General features: G+C 34.6%; 1 protein-coding gene across 1 annotated transcript in view; it reads right to left on the bottom strand.

Moving 5' to 3' along the window:
- Window positions 1-20277, bottom strand: part of COL24A1 (collagen type XXIV alpha 1 chain) — a 391649-nt gene that overhangs the window by 301052 nt on the left and 70320 nt on the right. The window contains exons 6-7 of the mRNA XM_064588890.1: window positions 14042-14095; window positions 10800-10853 (exon numbers count right to left, since the gene is read on the bottom strand). Of these exons, the coding sequence (XP_064444960.1) occupies window positions 10800-10853; window positions 14042-14095 (108 nt within the window). The remainder of the gene's footprint in view (window positions 1-10799; window positions 10854-14041; window positions 14096-20277) is intronic.

The raw sequence follows: 20277 nt of genomic DNA, 5'->3' as shown, positions 1-20277 counted from the left end.
TCTAATTACAAAACATGAGACATACTGTTCTCAGTTGTCCAAGTGTTAGGTGAGATTCCACAAGTAAAAATATTATCAGAGCTAAGTTTCTTCACTTTTTATAATAGAACATAAGAAATGTCTTCAGCATTAAGGCAGCGGTGGTGGCTCCCTAGGATGGGACAGCAGCTCTAGGAGGGTGGGTGCTAAGAAGCTCCCAAGAAGTGTCAGGAAGATGAGGAACAAGGAGCCAGGGTAAGAGGCACATAGGTAGAGAAACCCCTGTCATAAGCCTATTTCCTTTTCCTTTTTTTTTTTTAAGTACATGTTTATTTATTTACTTATTTATGTTTATTTCTGTGAATACTTGAGTCTAACTACATGCTTCCCTTTCTTTGGCTACCAGATGTTTTTCCAACCAGAGTTTCTTCCCTCCCCTAGCCCATGATAAACAGAATGCAGAGGTGGTACAACTTCTTTATCTGAAATACTTTATAATGGTGAACTAGACATATTAAACATGGTATCTTCTGTATGTAAAATTTCCTTTGAAGGGATTGTTCCATATCCAGAGACTCTAATAAGAAGGCAGCAACAGTCATGATCTTTTCTTCATGAACTCACTCCTACTCCACCTCAGCCACAGGACATGACACTTGATCTAAGGGGGACCAATATGAAGTCTGGCCAGTAGCCAATGAAGTCACTTGGAATAAAGAGTTTTGCCTAAATAGGAACAAGTCAGGTCAGTCAAATCCTTTTTTTAATTAGGTTAAACTATTTTTTTAAGAAGGAAAGAAAGAAAAATTCAGGTACTTAGCAGTGTGAGGGGAAGAGCTGAATTTCCTTTTATTGTTAGCATTCTGTGGTTACTTAGGTCTATAAGAAAGTCACTACTTTTTTTTTTTTAATTTAGCTTTCACTGAATAAAAAACAAAGGCATTTTATGAGTCAATTTGGGCTTAGAGGCGTAAGAAAAATTTAAGTAAGATTGATTTATATATCAGAGAAAAAACAGATTCAGGCATATGATATAAAATAAAGATAGAGACTCTGAGATGTGTAGAATAGAAGAGAATGGATCAGGTTGGAGGCTTTTATAGTATAGTGAAAGATAATTATAAATCAGATTTTAGTGGTGGAGTAAGAGATGGTATATAAGCTCCTTACAGAGTTTAAACTGAAGTTCTTTATTTTATTCAGTGTGGTATCCTCAGTGCCTAGAACAGTGCCTGGCTCACAGAAAGTGCCCATTAATTAATTAATGATGAGTCTTGGATGAAAGAATGAACTGATGGAAAGACCTGAATGGATTTGAGTTACTTGAATAGAAAATAGATTCTAATTCTTTTTTCTTAAGATTTATTTATTTATATATTTGAGAGAGAGAAAGACAGAGAGGGTGTGGGGGTGGGGAGAGAATCTCAAGCAGACTCCCTGCTGAGCACAGAGCCTGATGCTGATGAGCTCCATCTCACAACCCTGAGATCATGACCAAGCCCAAATCAAGAGTTGGATACTCAACTGACTAAGCCACCCAGGTGCCCCAAAAATAGACTCTAATTCTAAGTATCTAATATGACATCTCAATTCTCTTAATGTTAAAATGAAAGGTAAATAAGTAGGACAAAGAATGTCTTTGCTACTTTTTAATGTGACATTATTATATCTATAATACACTGGAGTTAGCACCACTATTGTAGAAAGGCCTCCACTTATTTCCTATATCTGTGACTATACTCCATATTTATTTTCTACTTAAATACTAGTCTGTAAAGTTTTTAAAAGCAAAGGGAATAAGTTCCTGGGGAAAATGCCTACATTTAAATTTTGGCATAGCTACAGTCTAGGGACTTAACATTTTATTTTTAAAAATTAGTTTATAGTATAGTCTTTTGAAAATATTACTTGAGTCACTGTTTTCTATACTCATATGGGAAGAATAACAAAAAAGTCCAGTAAATAACAACATACAATTTTTCTCGGATGAATACATTGAAAAAAAACTGATGTGAACACATTCCTTAAGGAATGCCAATAAGAAAATTTACAAACCCTGTTTTAAAACAGATTAAATAATAAATTCAGTGGATACAGTAGAATCAAAACCAGAAATATTAAGAGATGGGAAAAAACAAATTTCAAGTTATATACCTGAACTTGACCCAAGTAATTAAAATTTTGGATATGTGAATAAAATGTTTATCCATAAGGAAAATAGTGGTACCATTTATGTACAGGCTATCCTCACTTGGCATGGTACTACAGGACCATAAAACTGATCATCCAAGCTAAAACCATGCAAAGCAATATTAATAATGGGAAAAATTACAAATGTTCTGTGACTTTTAAAAATTTTTGTCAAAATGTTAAAAATTCTGCCAGTTACAATTGTGTAGGGAAATGAAAAAATGTTAAATTAATATTTAGAGTACAATGTAATTTAAAATATTAAAAACATTGAAAAAGTGTCATTTCTTTGAAAAAACTTATGAAGAGTAGTTTGAATAGTGCTGGCCTTCTTGTATAAATTACCATACTGAGCAAGCATATTTTCTATGCTTTGGCAAACTGTCAAACTCCTTTCCAAGTCTGGATCAACTTTGAACATTTTATCCTTTGTACTTTCAATGTCATGAAATAGTTCCAGAAGTTCTTCTACTGCGAAGCTTTTTTGCTGGTGTTACCTCCTCTGGGACATCTCTGTCATATTCATCACAACCCTTTCTTTCCTCATTTATGCCAAAAAGTTAACCTTCACTATGTTCCTCTGGCTGCATCATCTAGAGTCTCTCAAATGGCAGCCATGTCCCAGGATCAGCTATTTCGTCTATAATTCCATTTATGTTCAATTCTAATTTTAAGTCCTCTGTTATCACTATTCCTTTATTTTGCTATACTCTCATCTTTGTTGGTAAATTACATCTTTTGATTATTCATTTGTGTAAAATATCACATAGGTTTATCACTGAGAGACAAGGAAGCGACACACTATACACTTTGCTGTCTGTGCATGAACTGACTAACAGATGTGCCTTGAACAATCACCAAGAGACTGAATGAAATGATGTGACTGATTGTACCTGTTATTTACGTAGTTTTTGTAGTTTATTTTGTTTTGTAGACTGAAGAGAGAGTAGCAAAATTTGTACTTTATGCAATTAATCACAGTTAACAATTGCAGTAAGTGCAATTTGGAACACGTTGCTGGGAGACTGGTGATATTTAATTAAACATGGTAACTGAAATCTGTGTACATGGGAATCATGCAAAGTGAGGAATGCCTAACATATATATATATTTTTTTTTTTTTTCACTAGATGGAAAGGACTTATATTTACTCAGATAAGGATTTTTCCTACATATGAGAAAGCATCCCCTATGGTATAAGAGAGCTTCTGTATTTGTCACCCTACCATTCTACCTTGGGCCTTCTTCTATAGACTTTAGGTTTCAGAAAGTAGAAGGATTCCTCTGTAAAACCCACAAAAATGCCAAAGAAACTGGAGAGTAGATGATTTGCCTCTGGCACTCCCTTTCTTAAAACCCTCCAGTAGCTCTCTATTACCTGACAAATTAATATATATGAGTGATACATGATACAAGTTCCTCTATAAGTTGGCCCCTGAACACCCCTCAAGCCTTATCTCCTTCTTGCCCTTGAGCCTTTCTTTACACTGACACCTGTGTGTTAGACAACATACACATGTCTATTAACTACAGTATCATCAGGATAACTGCTGCTCATCCTCAAGATGCAGTTCAGATGTTGCCTCCTTTCTTGTGCCCTAAACACTCTCCCACCTCCTGCCCCTGGAAGTTTGGATAACCCTCAACTATGTCCTATAATAACCTTTTTATATCTTCACTTTTGCCCTTGCCATGGCATAATTCACCTTTGTAATTTACTTTAGTGTGCTTTCTTTTTTAGACAGTAAACTACTTGAAGACAGGAACTATACCTTATTTACATAACACTGGTTTCCTGAATGAATTGCAAGGCAAAAAGATATGACTAAAACAACTGTAGCATTCCAGACTTAGTGACAGATTTTATCTCCAGAAGGAAACTGCTCTTTTGTTTGAGGCAATTTCCCTGGATCTTTTGCTTCTGTCTAGTGTCAAGAAGCTGAGGCAAAGGTGGGCTAACCTTGTATATAATCATGTGAAAGGCAGCATCACTGAGAGATTAGTAAACAGGTTAACTAGTTCTACTCAGACTACCAAAAATGGGCTGAAGTCCTGAAAAGAGGACCCAGGGAAAATAAGACACTCATTTGAAAAGCAGATACTAAGGAAGAAGATGACCACTAGGATTGGGTGAAAGGGCACAGTCAATTAAACTTAAGATCAGCAATCTTCAGTCACTCACTAAGAATACACGCCAGACACTAGGCTGAGATACCACAGTGAATAAAATACAGTCCTTGCACACAAGGACACCTAAGTCACTCATATATTTCCCTTTAGCCATTGCTACTTCCCTGTAGTCTGAAATCAATATTAAATTTCATTTCTCTGTAATATAACAGCATTAGTTTACAGATTAGGTAATTCCAACTTTCCAATGAAACTTGTCAAACACTACAGGACTCATAGCAACAATGCCTTGAGGAATACAGACAAAGGCCTATAACCATGTTTTGGCTAAAATAACCAGAGGAAACTATGGCAAAATTGAGAAACTATGATAAGATGACCATAAAAAAAGAAACCCTAAGCAAGAAGTCAGAATGAGATGAAAATCAATACCTATGAGAATGTAAGCACTTCTTGGGGGAAGGCAATACATTTCCTTAAGTCCTAAGAATAAGAAGTTTAAATTTTTAAAAAAAACAAATAAATAGAAGGAGGATCCCAGATAAATGGAGAACTTGAAGGGACTCAAATTATAGGATGACTACCACACAAACCTCTCTATTCTACCTGCCTCCCCTTCTTGGAACATACTTCCCTCATGCATACAACAGACTTGTGCCAACATTTGCTGCAAACTCCTTGCAACGCTGACCCACTAACCTCCTTTAATCAGCACTCAGTTTTTACTCTGGTCCCATCAACCCTAGTAACAGTCCTTCTCAACTAGTTCTCATGGAGAAAAAGAGTATGATAAACTAATTCTCAAAATGGTGCTACATGACAGATAGCAGCTTTTCCTGAGGACACAGAATTTTATTTTTAATTTCTGAAAACTGAAATACTTTTAGCCAAATGAGTTTATCCTTACTGTTAAAATGTCAATCACAAAAGCCAGACAGAGGAAAATATCTTTGGACACAGGGAAGTTTTCAAAATCCCGCAAATTACACCACTCTGGCAACCACTGGCTTGCCTGTGGGGGAGCTTAGTACCAAACTGCCTGGCCCTCTGTGTCCCCTTCAATTAGTGGGAATGGGGGATTGAGGAGGAGCTGGCCACGGTGGTGCCAGCATAGCTCCTATGCAGCAGCATTTGTATTAGACTTTCAGTACTACACCTGGATTGGAAACCAACCCAAAGTGAAGTGTAGCTTTGCAGGTTTTTACCAGGAGAGTGGGCAAGTGAGAAAATAATCTATAGAGATAACTCTATAGAAACAGTAGAACTCTCCTTATTTCTCTCTCCAGTCACCGATTTTTTTTTTCTTAAAGATTTTATTTATTTATTTGAAAGAGAGAGAATGAGAGGGAGGAGGGTCAGAGGGAGAAGCAGACTCCCTGCCGAGCAGGGAGCCCGATGCGGGACTCGATCCTGGGACTCCAGGATCATGACCTGAGCCGAAGGCAGTCGCTTAACCAACTGAGCCACCCAGGCGCCCCCCAGTCACCGATTTTATGCCAATCCTGATTTTTTATTGTTGTTCTCATGGACATTCAGTATTTTAGCTCCTTAGTACTGTCCTTGCTTTAAATAGATTATGAAAAGCTGTATAGTTTTTGAGTGACTAATAAATCCCAGTGCATTCCCCTTGATACTTTCACTGTTTTTTTCCTTTCCAACTTTATAAAGATATTTACTGTGGACCTCATATGTAATGGAAATGTTATTAAATAATTGAAAATAATTCCATTAAAACAGAATAAGAATTCACACTGATTTGTAATTATTGCTAAAACCATAGTAGTTAGTATTTTTCATATTCAGAAAAATACTGCCATACATTATGCATAAAAATCTGTATGACAATGTGTGCATCATATTTCACAATTGCTGTGAGTTATATGCCTGTATGCTAAGATGTGCTTAACTGCTCCCATCTGGCTTCTCCTCTTGATTCTAGAAAAACTGCTCCAATTGAAATCATTGTTAATATTCTTACAATTTTAAATAGCAGACTTCCAATATTAATATAGAAACTGATTGGCTATATTAAAAAACAATTTAAAACTCCGTGTGGAGTCCAAGCTCAGAATTATGACTCTTGTCCTCCATCCAACACAGCATGCACTCTGGATCCAACTTATCTGCCTTTGGCACAAATTTAGACACTTAGTGAGAAGTAAAAACATGCTTTAGTTCCTAGGAAAATAAGAGGACATGAAAGTGGCTAAATTAAGGCAGTGTAACCAGTCAATCTGGGGAAACACAGTGCTTGTTAAGATGTTAATACTGGTTTAAAAAAAAAAAAGTTGAGAGGCGAGAAATAAAAAAGAAGGAAAGAAAGAAGCAAAATAAACTCTACTGAAGAGGGGGAAAAAAAACCATGGCTACTGATTTATTCACTTCATTCTCTCAATATTACTTCTAGTTTTCAGAATGTTTACAACATCAACCTTCTCTTTATCTCAACAGTTTTCATGAGCTCTCACTGTGCTCCACATGTCTTTCTTGCACCCATTTCAAGATTACTTGAGTGTGGTTTATATTAAAAGAATTTTAGTATTTCCAGATAGTCCCAGCAAAAAGGAATAATGAAGTCAGTATTATTTGTCATCCAAAACTATATCTGTTCCCTTGGCTCTCATGGAAAACAAAATTTTACTTCCTCTTACATACATGCCTGGGACAGTGAAAAGTACTGAAATACACATCTAACAAAAACTAGCTTAACAAACTAATCTATTAATGGGGAAGCAGTATTTGAAGTTAATAAGAGCAGTCATATGTCAAACAGGCTTGGATTTGAGTCCTAACTCAGCCAATTAATAATTGGGTAAGTGATTTATACTAAACATACTGTTTGTCTCAATGAGGTTTTTGTTTTTTTTTTTTAAAGATTTTATTTATTTACTTCTTTGAGAGAGAGAGAGAGAGCATGCATGTGCACACATGAGTCGGGGGAGAGGCAGAGGGAGAGCCAAAGAAACTCAAGCAGACTCCATGCTGAGAGCAGAGCCTGACCTGGGGCTTGATCTCACCACCAGAGATCATGACCTGAGTCGAAACCAAGAGTCGGACCCTCAACTGACTGAGCCACCCAGGCGCCCCACAATGAGTTGTTTTTAAAATGAAAAGAAACAGGGCTCAGCAGAGCAACCAGAATATTGCACATAATAAAATAGCTACTATTGATATTAGCATAATAAATAATGATACTTCACAAAATAGTTTAATAGATAAAAAGATGTACTAAACTTCATCTTAATCAAAACCCAAGTATCTTGTTTATCTCTCATAATATGCAAAGAATAGTTAAACGCACAGTGGATTCAGTAGCAATAAGTTTCATCTCTAGATCTTGCCATAATTTTGAGTGACCATGAGCAATTAATTCTCTTAACCTCTCTGGGCTTATTTTAGATTTCTCACTTACAAAGTGAATAACTTGAGTTCTTGTCTTGACCTTCAGAATTCACCTAGCACTGACACTCTGGGTAGAAATGCAAGGATGAAAGAAACAGGAGTCCCAGGTTACAGCTAATATGAGCCATTATTCTAGATTCTTCTAGCATGGATCCTGTTTGCCAGGAAGTAACCTAGAGTGACCTAGGTTTTTCAAAACATGAACCAAAATTAGTAAATTCCATAAAAACAGCTCATGATGTACCAGAACATTTTACCTAATAACTGGTCTTGCCCTTTCCCCTTCTGTACAAACCATAGTAATAGTCTATCAAGCTCATTTTGAACATACTTCTATTATATATTCATTTTAAAATAAGACATGCCCATAGTGTGATAGAAATTTGTCCCAAGTGTGCTATGTGGAGAATTAGTTTAGGTTTAGATTGACTCCTTATGTCCTTTTCCTAGCAATACTTATTTTTTTAAAAATCTGTATATGGTTTCTATTAATAGCCACTCTGTATTTAAAAAGAGGAAAAATCCTCAGAAAAACTACAAAATCATTTCAAATGTTTCAACATTGTTCTAAACTGCTATCAAATCATAGTAAACCATGAATGCTTCATTTATCAGAAAGTAATTTGGTTTCTAAATATTTTCAATTTAGGGCGCCTGGGTGGCTCAGTCGGTTAAACAGCTGCCTTCAGCTCAGGTCAGGAGATTGGGGTCCTGGGATTGAACCCCGAGTGGGGCTTTCTGCTCAGCAGGGCGTCTGCTTCTCCCTCTCCTTCTGCTCTCTCTCTTACTCTCGCTCTCTCACTCTTGCTCTATCTCAATAAATAAATAAAATCTTTAAATAAATAAATAAATAAATTAATTAATTAAATATTTTCAACTTGACTTTATCTCTAGAGAAAATTGAGCTACAGCTGCTAATTGATCACTGGCTTCTATATGATCGATTTTAACATAAAAAAGGTGGATTTTGAAAGTTTCAAAAATCATATAAGAGGAAAAGAAGTCTGTGAAAGATCATCTATAACCCGATTTGTTTAAAATAAAAATAAACCTTAAAATAATGCTGTATTTCACTTTATTAGACTTACACAGACCAAAAAGTATATGTTAACCTTAAGATTTTAAAATACTTATAAGCCAAGACATATAATACATGCACAGGTCTTTGGAAGTTAATATCTTCTGCTTTAAGTAAGCACAATTTCAAAGTTAAAATGCTAATCTGCTCTAATGGTTAAAATTAGCCCTTTAAGATTTGTCTCTATAGATAATTCCTTATATACTCTTCTACACAATAGCCACTCAAACTTTACTTAGAGTTCCCTTCTCTGGATTGCTAATTTCATGAACCACAGGCATCATTTAACTTTGGAAAGTAATGATTAGTTTTTCTGTCATATGCAGTATCATTCTTTAGGATGAAATAACTATATTTAATAGCAAATAAAATAATTACGATACTTTTCATGAGATTGTCTCTATTTGACGCTATTTGTCAGTATAGTTTCTTCAGACGTGTACTAAGTAGCATTAATCAAACAGATTCATGATTATATATCAAGACCAATTCTGTTAGAAATGATCACACTCCAGTTTCCTGTCTCCATGGGAGCAACCAACAACCTCAAAGAAGTGATCAGATTCTAAGCAATGTCTATGTTGAAGATTAGTCTGAAGGCCATAAAAATAATGGTAGTGTGGTCGTGGGAGGAAAAACACTCCATAAGATCAAAATCTTTTTCATCATTTTAAAATTCAGCCCTTTAGCAGGAGCTATGAAGGAAAACAAACAAGGTCATGTTTCCAAAACCAGATAAAGAGCTAATGGCTAACAGTTATTAGGGCTTGCTATTTGTCTGACACTGTATTACTTGGATGATCTCATTCCTTGTTCCCAAAACCTCCCTATGAAGTGCATAATATTATCTTCATATTTTACAAATGAGGCAACTGAAGGGTAGAGAAGTTAAGCACCCTACCCAAAGGCATTGGGCCCTAGAAAATGGCAGGTGGGATTAGAACCAAGTAACCAGAGCCTAAATACCACTTCCAACATAAATCTCCCAAGAGGAAAGGAATATGAACAACTAAGACATCAACATAGCTTATTATTATTTGTATTTAGATATCCATACCAAGTCAAATACTGCCCTTCAATATTTTGGGGCCCTTAATACTTTAAAAGATATTTTGTATCTTCTTTTTCCCCTGTAGAAAGTCAACAACTCAGTGTTTGGGAAAACAAAACAAGCCGAATATATAGAGGAGATGCAGGAAACTACACAACATATTTTATATGAAATAATTCTAGCAGCTGTGTTAATATTACTTTTTATCTCAGAAAAAGCCTAGTCATATACATACTACTACTGTTTTTTACCAGTTATCCCCAATCCTCACTTCTTTCCTACTCTTCAGGCCACACATTCGTGTATATATCATGGCAGAGATTATTATTTCCTAAGAAAATAAGAACACTTTAAAAAAGCCAAAACTAGGGCGCCTGGGTGGCTCAGTTGGTTAAGCGACTGCCTTCGGCTCAGGTCATGATCCTGGAGTCCCGGGATCGAGTCCCGCATCGGGCTCCCTGCTCAGCGGGGGGTCTGCTTCTCCCTCTAACCCTCTTCCCTCTCGTGCTCTCTGTCTCTCATTCTTTCTCTCTCAAATAAATAAATAAAATCTTTAAAAAAAAATAAAAAAAATTTAAAAAAAGCCAAAACTATTACCTATAACCAAGTTTACCTCACTTCACATATAAAAGTTAAAAAGTGACTTCAGAGTTTCAGAAGTAGGTTACTGCCCTAATATTAAAAAAGAAAGAAGAAAAACTTCAACATTCTATCAGTGACTGACTTCTTTCTTCATTTGAATTTTGTCCCCATCATTAACTGAAGGGTTTTATTTTTCATAAGGTACTGCCTTTTGTGGGCACCACTTTCCTGGATTAGGACACCATCCTAATCCCTTTCGCTGAGAAAAGGAATTTAAAACATTGACTTTGGGCACAACTTCAAAATGAGATTTTAAGAGTTCAAGAACTCCCACACCCAGATGACATCCAATTATGTCAAAGTAAAATTATGTCTTACCAGTCTTACCTTACTACCTTGCATACCAGGGGGCCCCATTAATCCAGAAAGGCCTTGATTGCCCTAAGAACAAAACACAAACAGAAGTGTAATGTTATGAAAAGGAAATGAAAATTAGAATTCCCTTGCTGCCGGATTTCATCTTGGACGTCAAAATCTTACTGCATTCATCTCTGATCTTCGCAATCCGCCTCAAGTTCCATCTCCTTTCTGAGTCCTTTTGCGACTTTTTCTGAGGCTATTTCTCTCTTCCCATGCTGAGTACCACTGTACTTCCCCGCCTCCATAACCCTGCTCCTTTTTTCCTGATGTTCTTTTCTCTAGGAATGCTCTCACTCCCCAAATTCCTGTAGTTCCAAGGTTTACTGTGTTTAAAAAAAAAAAAAAAAGTTTGCTTAAAAATTCTCCAAGCACTTTGTGTGGCAGCTGTGGAGGGCTTGGGCTGCCTCCTGGCAGGATTCCCACTAGGAACCTCAAGGCAGGGTTGGGGAGCAAGGGCTGGGTTCACTGGCACACCAGAGAAAGGGACACTTCTGCTTCCGGGCTGCACTGGTATTGGTCGCTGCACCACTGGGGAGTAAATGCTGTGAAAATTTTTTGGGAGGACGTGTGTTTGGCTCCAGCAGATGGGACTTCACCTATTAAGGCGGTCCATCCTCCTGATTCCCCAGCTTTGATGAGGGCCTGTGAGACCATCTTAGGGTAAGAGGGAGAAAGTATACTCATGTGAGGGAGATGGAGTGTCTGGCGGGTAGAGATGACAGCGGGAGATACAGAGGAGGCTGTGTGAATTGACATGGAGAAAACATCAAAAAGAAATAGGAAGGTAATCTTGAGGCACTTTGCTCCAAGTGGTTTTTCTTAACTTCCCTTTCTTTCCCCTTCTGCTGCAACAAATATATTGTGCATGAAAAACAAAACAAAACAAAACAAAACAAAACAAAACAAAAAAACCACACACACACAATGTTGTGAAAGAAAAAAGGGTACTTAGGTAATAATCCTAAATAAATTCCTAAGTGACTGTGTTGTGTTTAATATTTAGTGCATCAAGTACCTTAATATGTCATCAAATTAAACAATCAGAACAGGAAAGAATGTTTCTGATGATTAACAATCAAGTACTTTTCCATTTGTACTAATTTTAATACTTCTTGACATTTTACTAAGATGGCTTCCATTTGTGATGGGATGACCATTTTATACAGATAATTTTTTTTTTTTTTACATTCTTTACTCTGATAGAGGGAAAAGAAAGCTGCACTAGGAAACAGGTTATTGGAGGCTTGTCTCCTTCTACTACATCTAATCATGGGTGGATCACTTGATTTCCCTTCAAAGTTCCTCCCTGAAAAATGAGAATAATATCTCACTTGACTTAAAGGAAAAGAAAAGGGAAAACCACTATTTAAAAGTTATTTTTGTGTGCCACTGAGATCCCCAAAGGGCTTAAACACTTAAATATGCTCTATGAGAGACATTCTTTAATATGTGTTCCATGCTGAAGGACTAGCCCCTGCACTTCTTTTGTGTCGTCACTGACCATATATTTATTGTAAAAACGGCTAAGTGATTAAAAATAAAACACAATTGTTTTCCAAGCCCCTCAACTCTCACTAATATGATGTTCATATTTTTTTATTCATAATGTATGTGTATAACTGATATCCTGCCTCCTCAGTTTGAACCCAATCTAATGTAAATACAGTGTCTAAGAAATGTTTTTAAATTTTACCATTTTAAAAATACATCTCTCAATTTTAAAAGCTGGATTTCACTTAAAGCTCAATGGCAACATATTATTAAATAATCCTGTATCTTACTACCTTACTCCTATATAGCATTAACCACAATTAGTATATGAGTAACTCAAAAAGTGAAAAAAAGACTGACATACTTCCAAGCCTCAATGCCAATGCTGAATCACCCTATATTTTATACAGATACTGTACACATTCTGAACCACCCTATATTTTGTGCAAGGAAGCCACAAGTAAAGATAAAACCAAGCATTTGATATAAATGTGAATGCTTAATTTGGGGGGTTTGTTTAAAGCAGTCACCAAAACAGAATGGACCTCTAATTTCTAAATTTTAAGTAAGAAATCAAATGTTCTATATTTAAACATTTTAAAAGATGGCATTTTGTTTCTCAGATTGCAGGATATTTTTCCTTGCAATAACAAAGGGACCAATGAAAATATGTTTCTAATAAATTTCTATTCTCTTTCTAAAATATTTATATTCAGTGAACTCAGTTCCATCACAGGAATAAAATTCTCAAGGTTCTAGATTAAAAATTTTTTGAGGATTTACTTGTTGGTATAATACCTGTAAAGTTCATTAATATGGTGTGGGGTTTTGTTTTGTTTTTTTAAGTTTACAAGAGTTTCTGTAAGCCAATTAAAGATCAGATTTCAACCCAGGAACGACCAAAATTATTCAGGGATTTTAAAAGTTTGTGAATGTATACCATACAAACAAAAACATCCTATAATTGTATCACATTCATTAAGTACTTGTCCAAATAGAGATGCCCAGATGTATTCCTAAAGACTCCAATTTTACTCATCCTCACTGGAAAACAGGATCTTCCTCCTAACAAAGTTTTTGTTGCTAGCTTTATTAAAAATGTTAGTTTCTTTTTCCTAAATGTGAATGTGTATGTTTGACAGCATTACAATAAAATGAAATGCATACTAGACAAAAAGTCAAACAAATATATCATTAACTCAGCCACTTACTATCCATGAGTCATTTAAATTCTATGAATTCTATTTTCTTAACTGGAAAACAAGATAATGATGACTGCTTCTCTTACAATTACTGGGGACTTAAAAAAGATAAAGTATGTGGAGCTAATCTAAAAAAGGCACAAAATAGCATTAGAATTTATGTATTATTTTGTGTATGCCCTTTAACAGCAAATTTTTGAGATTAGGGCCACATTCTGCTCTAATCTTTCACCCCACCCATCCCTAACTAGCAGGTAGCACAATGGTAGGCCATAGTAGACACTCAATAAAATTAATGTTAAGATTTTAATTGATGACATTAAGCTGATGATATAATTTATTTTTCAATTATTTCCTCCTTCATTAAAGTTCTCTATCTTCTCTGTCTGATACTTTCTCTAGTTCTCTGTCTCCTCTGTCTGATATCAAGTAAAATCTATATTTTAAAAAGGTAAAAATGATTTTTTAATGCTTGAAATATATCACCATGATTTTTTTCCATGGGCAACTAATTACCTTTTTTCCAGGAACAGCTTGACCAGGGGAAAATCCTGGATCTCCTTTGGTGCCCTAGATAAAACAATTATAAAACCCTTGGTGAAGCATAAATTACATATAGTATATCACACTTCTTCAGTTGAATGCATCATCAGATAATATATATATGTATATATATATATATTACATGGTATTAAATAAAATTATTTTAAATCGAGATGGTCATGCCTTATTTGCTTTTTTATTGTACATTTTTATTAGCCTTATTTTTAAATGCTAAGAAGATTGTCAGACATAGATGATTTTTAAAATCTAATAAAGTTATGCTACTATTGAAACATCTTTCCTTAAGGGACCTATATAAAGGCTTCATTAACAACCATTTTTGTGGCGTATTCAGTTATAACTCCTATTTTAGCATTGGAAAACTAGTTACTTTTAGTAAAAGAAATCTGCTTATAATTCTTAAAATTTTATGATATCATTCCAAGTTTAAATATTTTCCAAAATCTTGCAATGTACATGCATTACTTTTGCAATACAGAAAAAATAAATCAAAAAAATACCTCTAATTGCCAAGATAGATATAAAAATAGTAACTTTTCATACTCTAGGAATCATATTTTACATTTCAAGAGAAATATGACACTAGGTTTCAACCAAATTTTTTGCACAATATTAAAGTAATCTTTCTTATTATGCATACTGGCAAACTATCTCTTTTTCTACTTCCCATCTCATAAAATTAAGAGGCCACAATTGAAACTTTTTATAATTCCAATTATGATTTCATTACCATTCTCAACTAGTAATAATTTCCATTCCTAAAGAGTTCTAAATGCTATTTTCATACTATAAGAAATAATCATGTGTTCTTTCACAAATTCAGGGACGCTTGAAGCAAAGAAAATTTTTAAGGAAAGGTTCTTTTCCAGGTTGACCTTTTCCCTTCCATAGTTATCACCACTTCTATCACTAAGGCTACAATTTTAGACCATTAATTACAAAATTATGGGACCTGAAAAACAGCTTTAGTGATATCTCAATATTTAAGAATTCAATCCATTCTCCAAAAAAAAAAAAAAAGGTAATATAGTTAGAATTTATAAGAGATATTAGAGCTTATCTAGTAAAACACATTCTATAGATAAAGAAGCAATGAGGTCCAGAAAGGTTAAATGATTTGATTAAAATTGCTTAGAAAAGTACTGGCAAACCAGGTCAATTTTCCTTCTCATATCACAGTGTCTATTAAATAAAAATCTTATTTATTTGTTTTAATATATTTCAGTCTTTTATTATAAAACCTAGCCAATTGATTTGAGGCAATACTTACAAAGAATTTTAAAAGAAGTTAAGAAATGATAGCCTTTGAGAATTTTAAATATAATATAATTCTTTGTGGTCAATGTTTTTACTTATAAATACCACATTAAAAATTCTTATTTTTAGGTTCTTTCTGAATTTTCTATTATCTGTCTACTTTCTTATTATCATCAATATTTTAACATTTCATCTTCATTAGAAAAAAAACCTGAGAAGGTGGAGAAAAGTAATCAATTGATCAATAAAAATCAGATTTAAAGACAGAGCTTTTTCTTATTCATAAGCTTTATGTATCTGGGCAACATATTTAAAGAAATACATGCCAGATCTCTTTTATTCCCACACAAATGTGCATGAGATAATTGATCAACTTGTTCTACAACCATAATTCTAGTCAACATGAAGGGAATGCTCTTAACTTGGCCAGTCGTGGATTGGGATCCTCCATAGTATAAAATGCATGAGCAGAAATTATTGAACATGCCAACTTTACCTAAAACGTCAAAGAAGTAGGACATATTTCTCTGCATTAAAGAATACTCCAAAATTTCTTACTTTCTCCCTCATTTTGTATTAATTCTATGACTCTCAACACACTTTTAGTCATACTTGATTGGCTTTTCAAATCCCTTTGGAATTAAAAGTAAATGTTTATAAATTAATTAATCAAAATTGACCTTGAATTTCAATATTGACTTCTACATGACTTTTGTTAAAGGAGCTATATATCCTTTTGAGTGTAAGAGGAAAAGGAAGTTGCCTACCCATTATTACTCAAAGAATTCTCAAAGTCCCACCTATTCTACTGTTCTGCTATATAGCCTAAAATCCTCATTATCAGGGCACCTGGGTGGCTGATACACATACACAAAGCACCTACCTTTGGCTCAGGTCATGATCCCAGGGTCCTGGAATCGATCCCCATGTCAGGCTCCCTGCTCAGTAGGAGCATGCTTCTCCCTCTCCTCCCAGCTTGTGTTCTCTCTCACTATCTCTGTCACTCTCTCTCTCTCTCTCTCAAATAAATAAAATCTTTAAAAAATAAATAAATAAATAAATAAATAAAATCCTTATTATCAGCACAGCTCTTTTAGACTAGTATTGGATCTCTGAGGGCCCTCTGTCTAGGGGGGAAAACTCCCTAAGTACTAGCCCCATTAACATGTTAGAAAAGATTTATCAGATTAGAGCCCATTCAATATAATGGAAAGAACATTGGGATTTAGAGTAAAAACACTGAACAAATCATTTAATCTCTCTAAATTTGAGATTTCTCCTCTGTAAAATGGAAATAAGAATAATAATACCTGCCAAGTTTAGCTTGTAAGATATAGGTAAAATTCTCTATAGAGTATAAAAATGTAAGTATTAAAAATAACAGGACTAAAGACAATCATTAAAATCAATTTTACAATTATTGCCATCTTAAAAAGCAAAGAACACAATTCTTGAATGAATTATTGATGGAGCAACAAAATTTAAATGAAAATAATTTGGAATTAAAGACTCAAATATGGATAAGCTAAATTGGGAGAGTCTCATAAAAGAAACACAAAGTGACATGATCTTGAGGTAACATCACTTGAATATTCTTCATTTAACATTACTAATAACTATATAAGCTCCATAATATCAATTTTAAGCATTACATAATATTCTCTAACCAACACTTCCTATCTTTTTAGCTCACTCTCTTAAGCACTCACAACTTTAACAATTATTTGACCCACTGTAACTGCTAATATGTGATCCCACCACATTTTCACTGTCTCATCCCCATGTGGCCTGACTTCCAATCTTTAAGCAGCCTAAATACCAAGGTCTGACATTATAATCACCTCCCGACATACATAAATGGCACCATTTCTTCTTTCTCCCTCTGTCTTATAAGCTTACCTGGCAATTATTAAATCTAAACTTACCCCTACTCTGTCCCATCCCCTAGCAGCTAAATGTGACTAAGAGAAAACAGTCATACTGACAAATTTCACTTTAAATTCATGACTTTTTACATTAATTGGTTGTGTTTTCTTTTGTTTTCTGGTGTGTCTAATAATTACCTTAGTCAATTCACTTTCCCAGTTTCATAGATAATTATAACTCTCTCTCTTCACTCTGAGTGGGTGATCTTGCTTTTAACATTCACAACCTGTCACAACCAAATCCACTACCCCACCTAAATCTGTTCCAAAATACTCTGCCTTCTAACCAAACCCACCATTCTCTCTCATCAGGACATCATCAATACACTGTCTTCCCTACATTATTTTAATTTTTATTTATTTCCAGGATAATTGGTATCACCAAGTAAACACACTGTAATTTCTCCAATCTTAAAAAAACAACTTTTCTTGAGCTACACCTCCCTTCTCTGCTCCATTACACTATTTCCCTGTTAGAGCAAAACTCCTAGAAACTTGTCTATATTAATGAAGAGACTTCTTCCATTCTCTCTTGGACTTAGTTCACTCAGGCTATTGTCCCTACCCTACCTCACTGTCATTCTTTCTCAGTTTCCTTTGATAGTTCCTCTTCTTCTTCCTAATATACTAAACTCTGGGGTACCCCAAGACTTGGTCCTTGGACACTTCTACGTCTATATTTATCCATAGGTTAAGACAAGATACATAAAACAACTATTTGAATGCACAGGAGAACAATCAAAAAGAAGGACACACTGGAGGGAATTCAACTCTTGCAAGAAAAGAACCACACTTGGTACATACACATTTATACAACTTTTCTTCTAAGGACCCTCCACAGTCTGCATGGAAGGATTAGAATTCCAGCAGAAAACCACAGATGTTTTAGCTAATTGTGTCAGAGGACAGATTGTGAGACTACCTGAATAACTGTAAATCGAGGGGGAAGTCCAAGAAAGGAAGGAAGGAAGGAAAGAAGGAAGAAAGGGAGGGAGGAAGGAAGGAAAAAGAGAGAGAGAGAGAGAGAAAGAAGAAAGAAAGAAAGAAAGAAAGAAAGAAAGAAAGAAAGAAAGAAAGAGAAAAGAAAAGAGGAGAGCTTCCCCCCAAAATCTGGATAAAGACTCTCTTCAATTCTTGGCTGATACTAAATGTGGTTGCATGAGACAGATTCCAAAGAGTTCACCAAAAAGCAACAACCAGAAGGCTAAAATAATTGAATATAAATTTCAGCTGCTGGCCACCACAGGAGAAATAGTTTGAGTCACACCATTTTAAGGGACATGGTAAATGCCTTAGTAATCACCTTTCCATTGAAATTCAGGAAGGGCTATACTTTAGAAGTAAATATGATATCCTTGGACTAACACTAACACTATAAGCAAAACTGAAAGAAATCTGTCCCTTAAAGTTTAAGTACAAGTTTAAGGTGATGAGTCAGTTATTTAATTGCCTATAGAACAAAAAAAAATCAGTGATTATCAAAGGATTTCAAAGAAAGATAACAGAATCTAAAGTTCTTCCACACATCACCCATAATATCCAGTACATAATCAAATTTTTCTAGACATACAAAGAAAATAAAATCTGACCTGAGTTAAGATAAAAGTGGTCTATAGAAACAGACCTCAGAAGGACCCAGATATTGGAATTAGCAGTCAAGGATTTTAAATTAACTATTATATATATGTTCAAAGATGTAAGGTAAATGATCATCATAATTAGTGAACACAGAAATATCAGTAGACAAGTGAAAACTATACAAAAAACAACAATAGAATCCTAGAACTGATAATATAGTATCTGAAATGAAAAATTTTCTGGATGAGATTAACAATATATTAGAGAAGGCAGAAATTAAGTTTAGTAAACTTAATTAGAGACCCATAGAAGTTAACTAATCTGAAGTAAAGAGAAAAAAGTACAAAAATGAGCAAAGCTCTAGTGACCTGTAGGACAACATTAAGTAGTCTAACATACATGTAAATGGAGTCCCAGAAGGAAAAGAGAGAATGAATGGGACAGAAAGATTATTTGAAAAAATAATGACCAAAAATATCCCCAATTCATTACACATAGACCAAAAACTTACAGATCCAAGACATTCAGTGAACTCCAAACAAGAAATATCTAAGGGAAACTACCCCTATGTATATCATTGTCAAACTGCTAAATGCCAGAAAAAGAGAAATATCTCAGTAGCACCTGTGAAAAATGACACATTACACGAGAGAAATAACAATGTGACTAATGACTAACTTCTTATCAGAAACAGTGGAGATTACAAGATAAGAACCACAAGCATCTTTAAAGTTCTGGAAGAAAAACACTCTCAACCAAGATTTTTGTACTGTATAAAAATATACTTCAAAGAACATAGATTAAAAAAAATGGGGGTAAATAAAAACCAAGAGAATCCATCACCAGCAGAATTGCACCCCAAGAAATACTAAAGGAACTTCTTTTAGCTAAAGGGAAGTGATACCAATTAGAAATTCAGCCTATAGGAAGAAATGAAGAGCCCTGGAAATGAAAATAAATGAGGAAATATAAATGATTCCCTTGTTTGTTTCTTCTCTTAATTTCTTTAAAGACTGATCACTTAATACAAAAATTACTACACTGTATTTTAGAGTTTATAATGACATAGATATAAAATAAATGACAACAAAACACAAAGGATAAGGACAGTGCATAAATATAATCATAAGGGTCTTATATTTTAAATGAACTGCTACCATATTAACTCTAGTAAACTAGAATGAGTTAAGAATGCATACTGTAATCTCTAGAGCAACCATTAACATCAATCAATCAGAGGTATAGCCGAAATGCCAATAGAGAAACTATGTGGACTATTAGAGAATATTTTATTAACCCAAAAGAAGGCAGAAAAGGAGGAATAAGGACCAAAAAACACATGAGATAAATGGAAAAGAAATGACAATGTAGGCTGAGACCAAATCATACCAATAATTACACAAATATAAATGGACTTAACATTCCAAT

This window comes from Mirounga angustirostris, unplaced genomic scaffold (genome assembly GCF_029215605.1).
Source record: "Mirounga angustirostris isolate CCGP_5_RB_7025 unplaced genomic scaffold, mMirAng1.0.hap1 SCAF_4, whole genome shotgun sequence".
Lineage (NCBI taxonomy): Eukaryota > Metazoa > Chordata > Mammalia > Carnivora > Phocidae > Mirounga > Mirounga angustirostris.
Note: the sequence above shows the minus strand (reverse complement) of the source record. Positions and strands in the feature narration are given on the sequence as shown.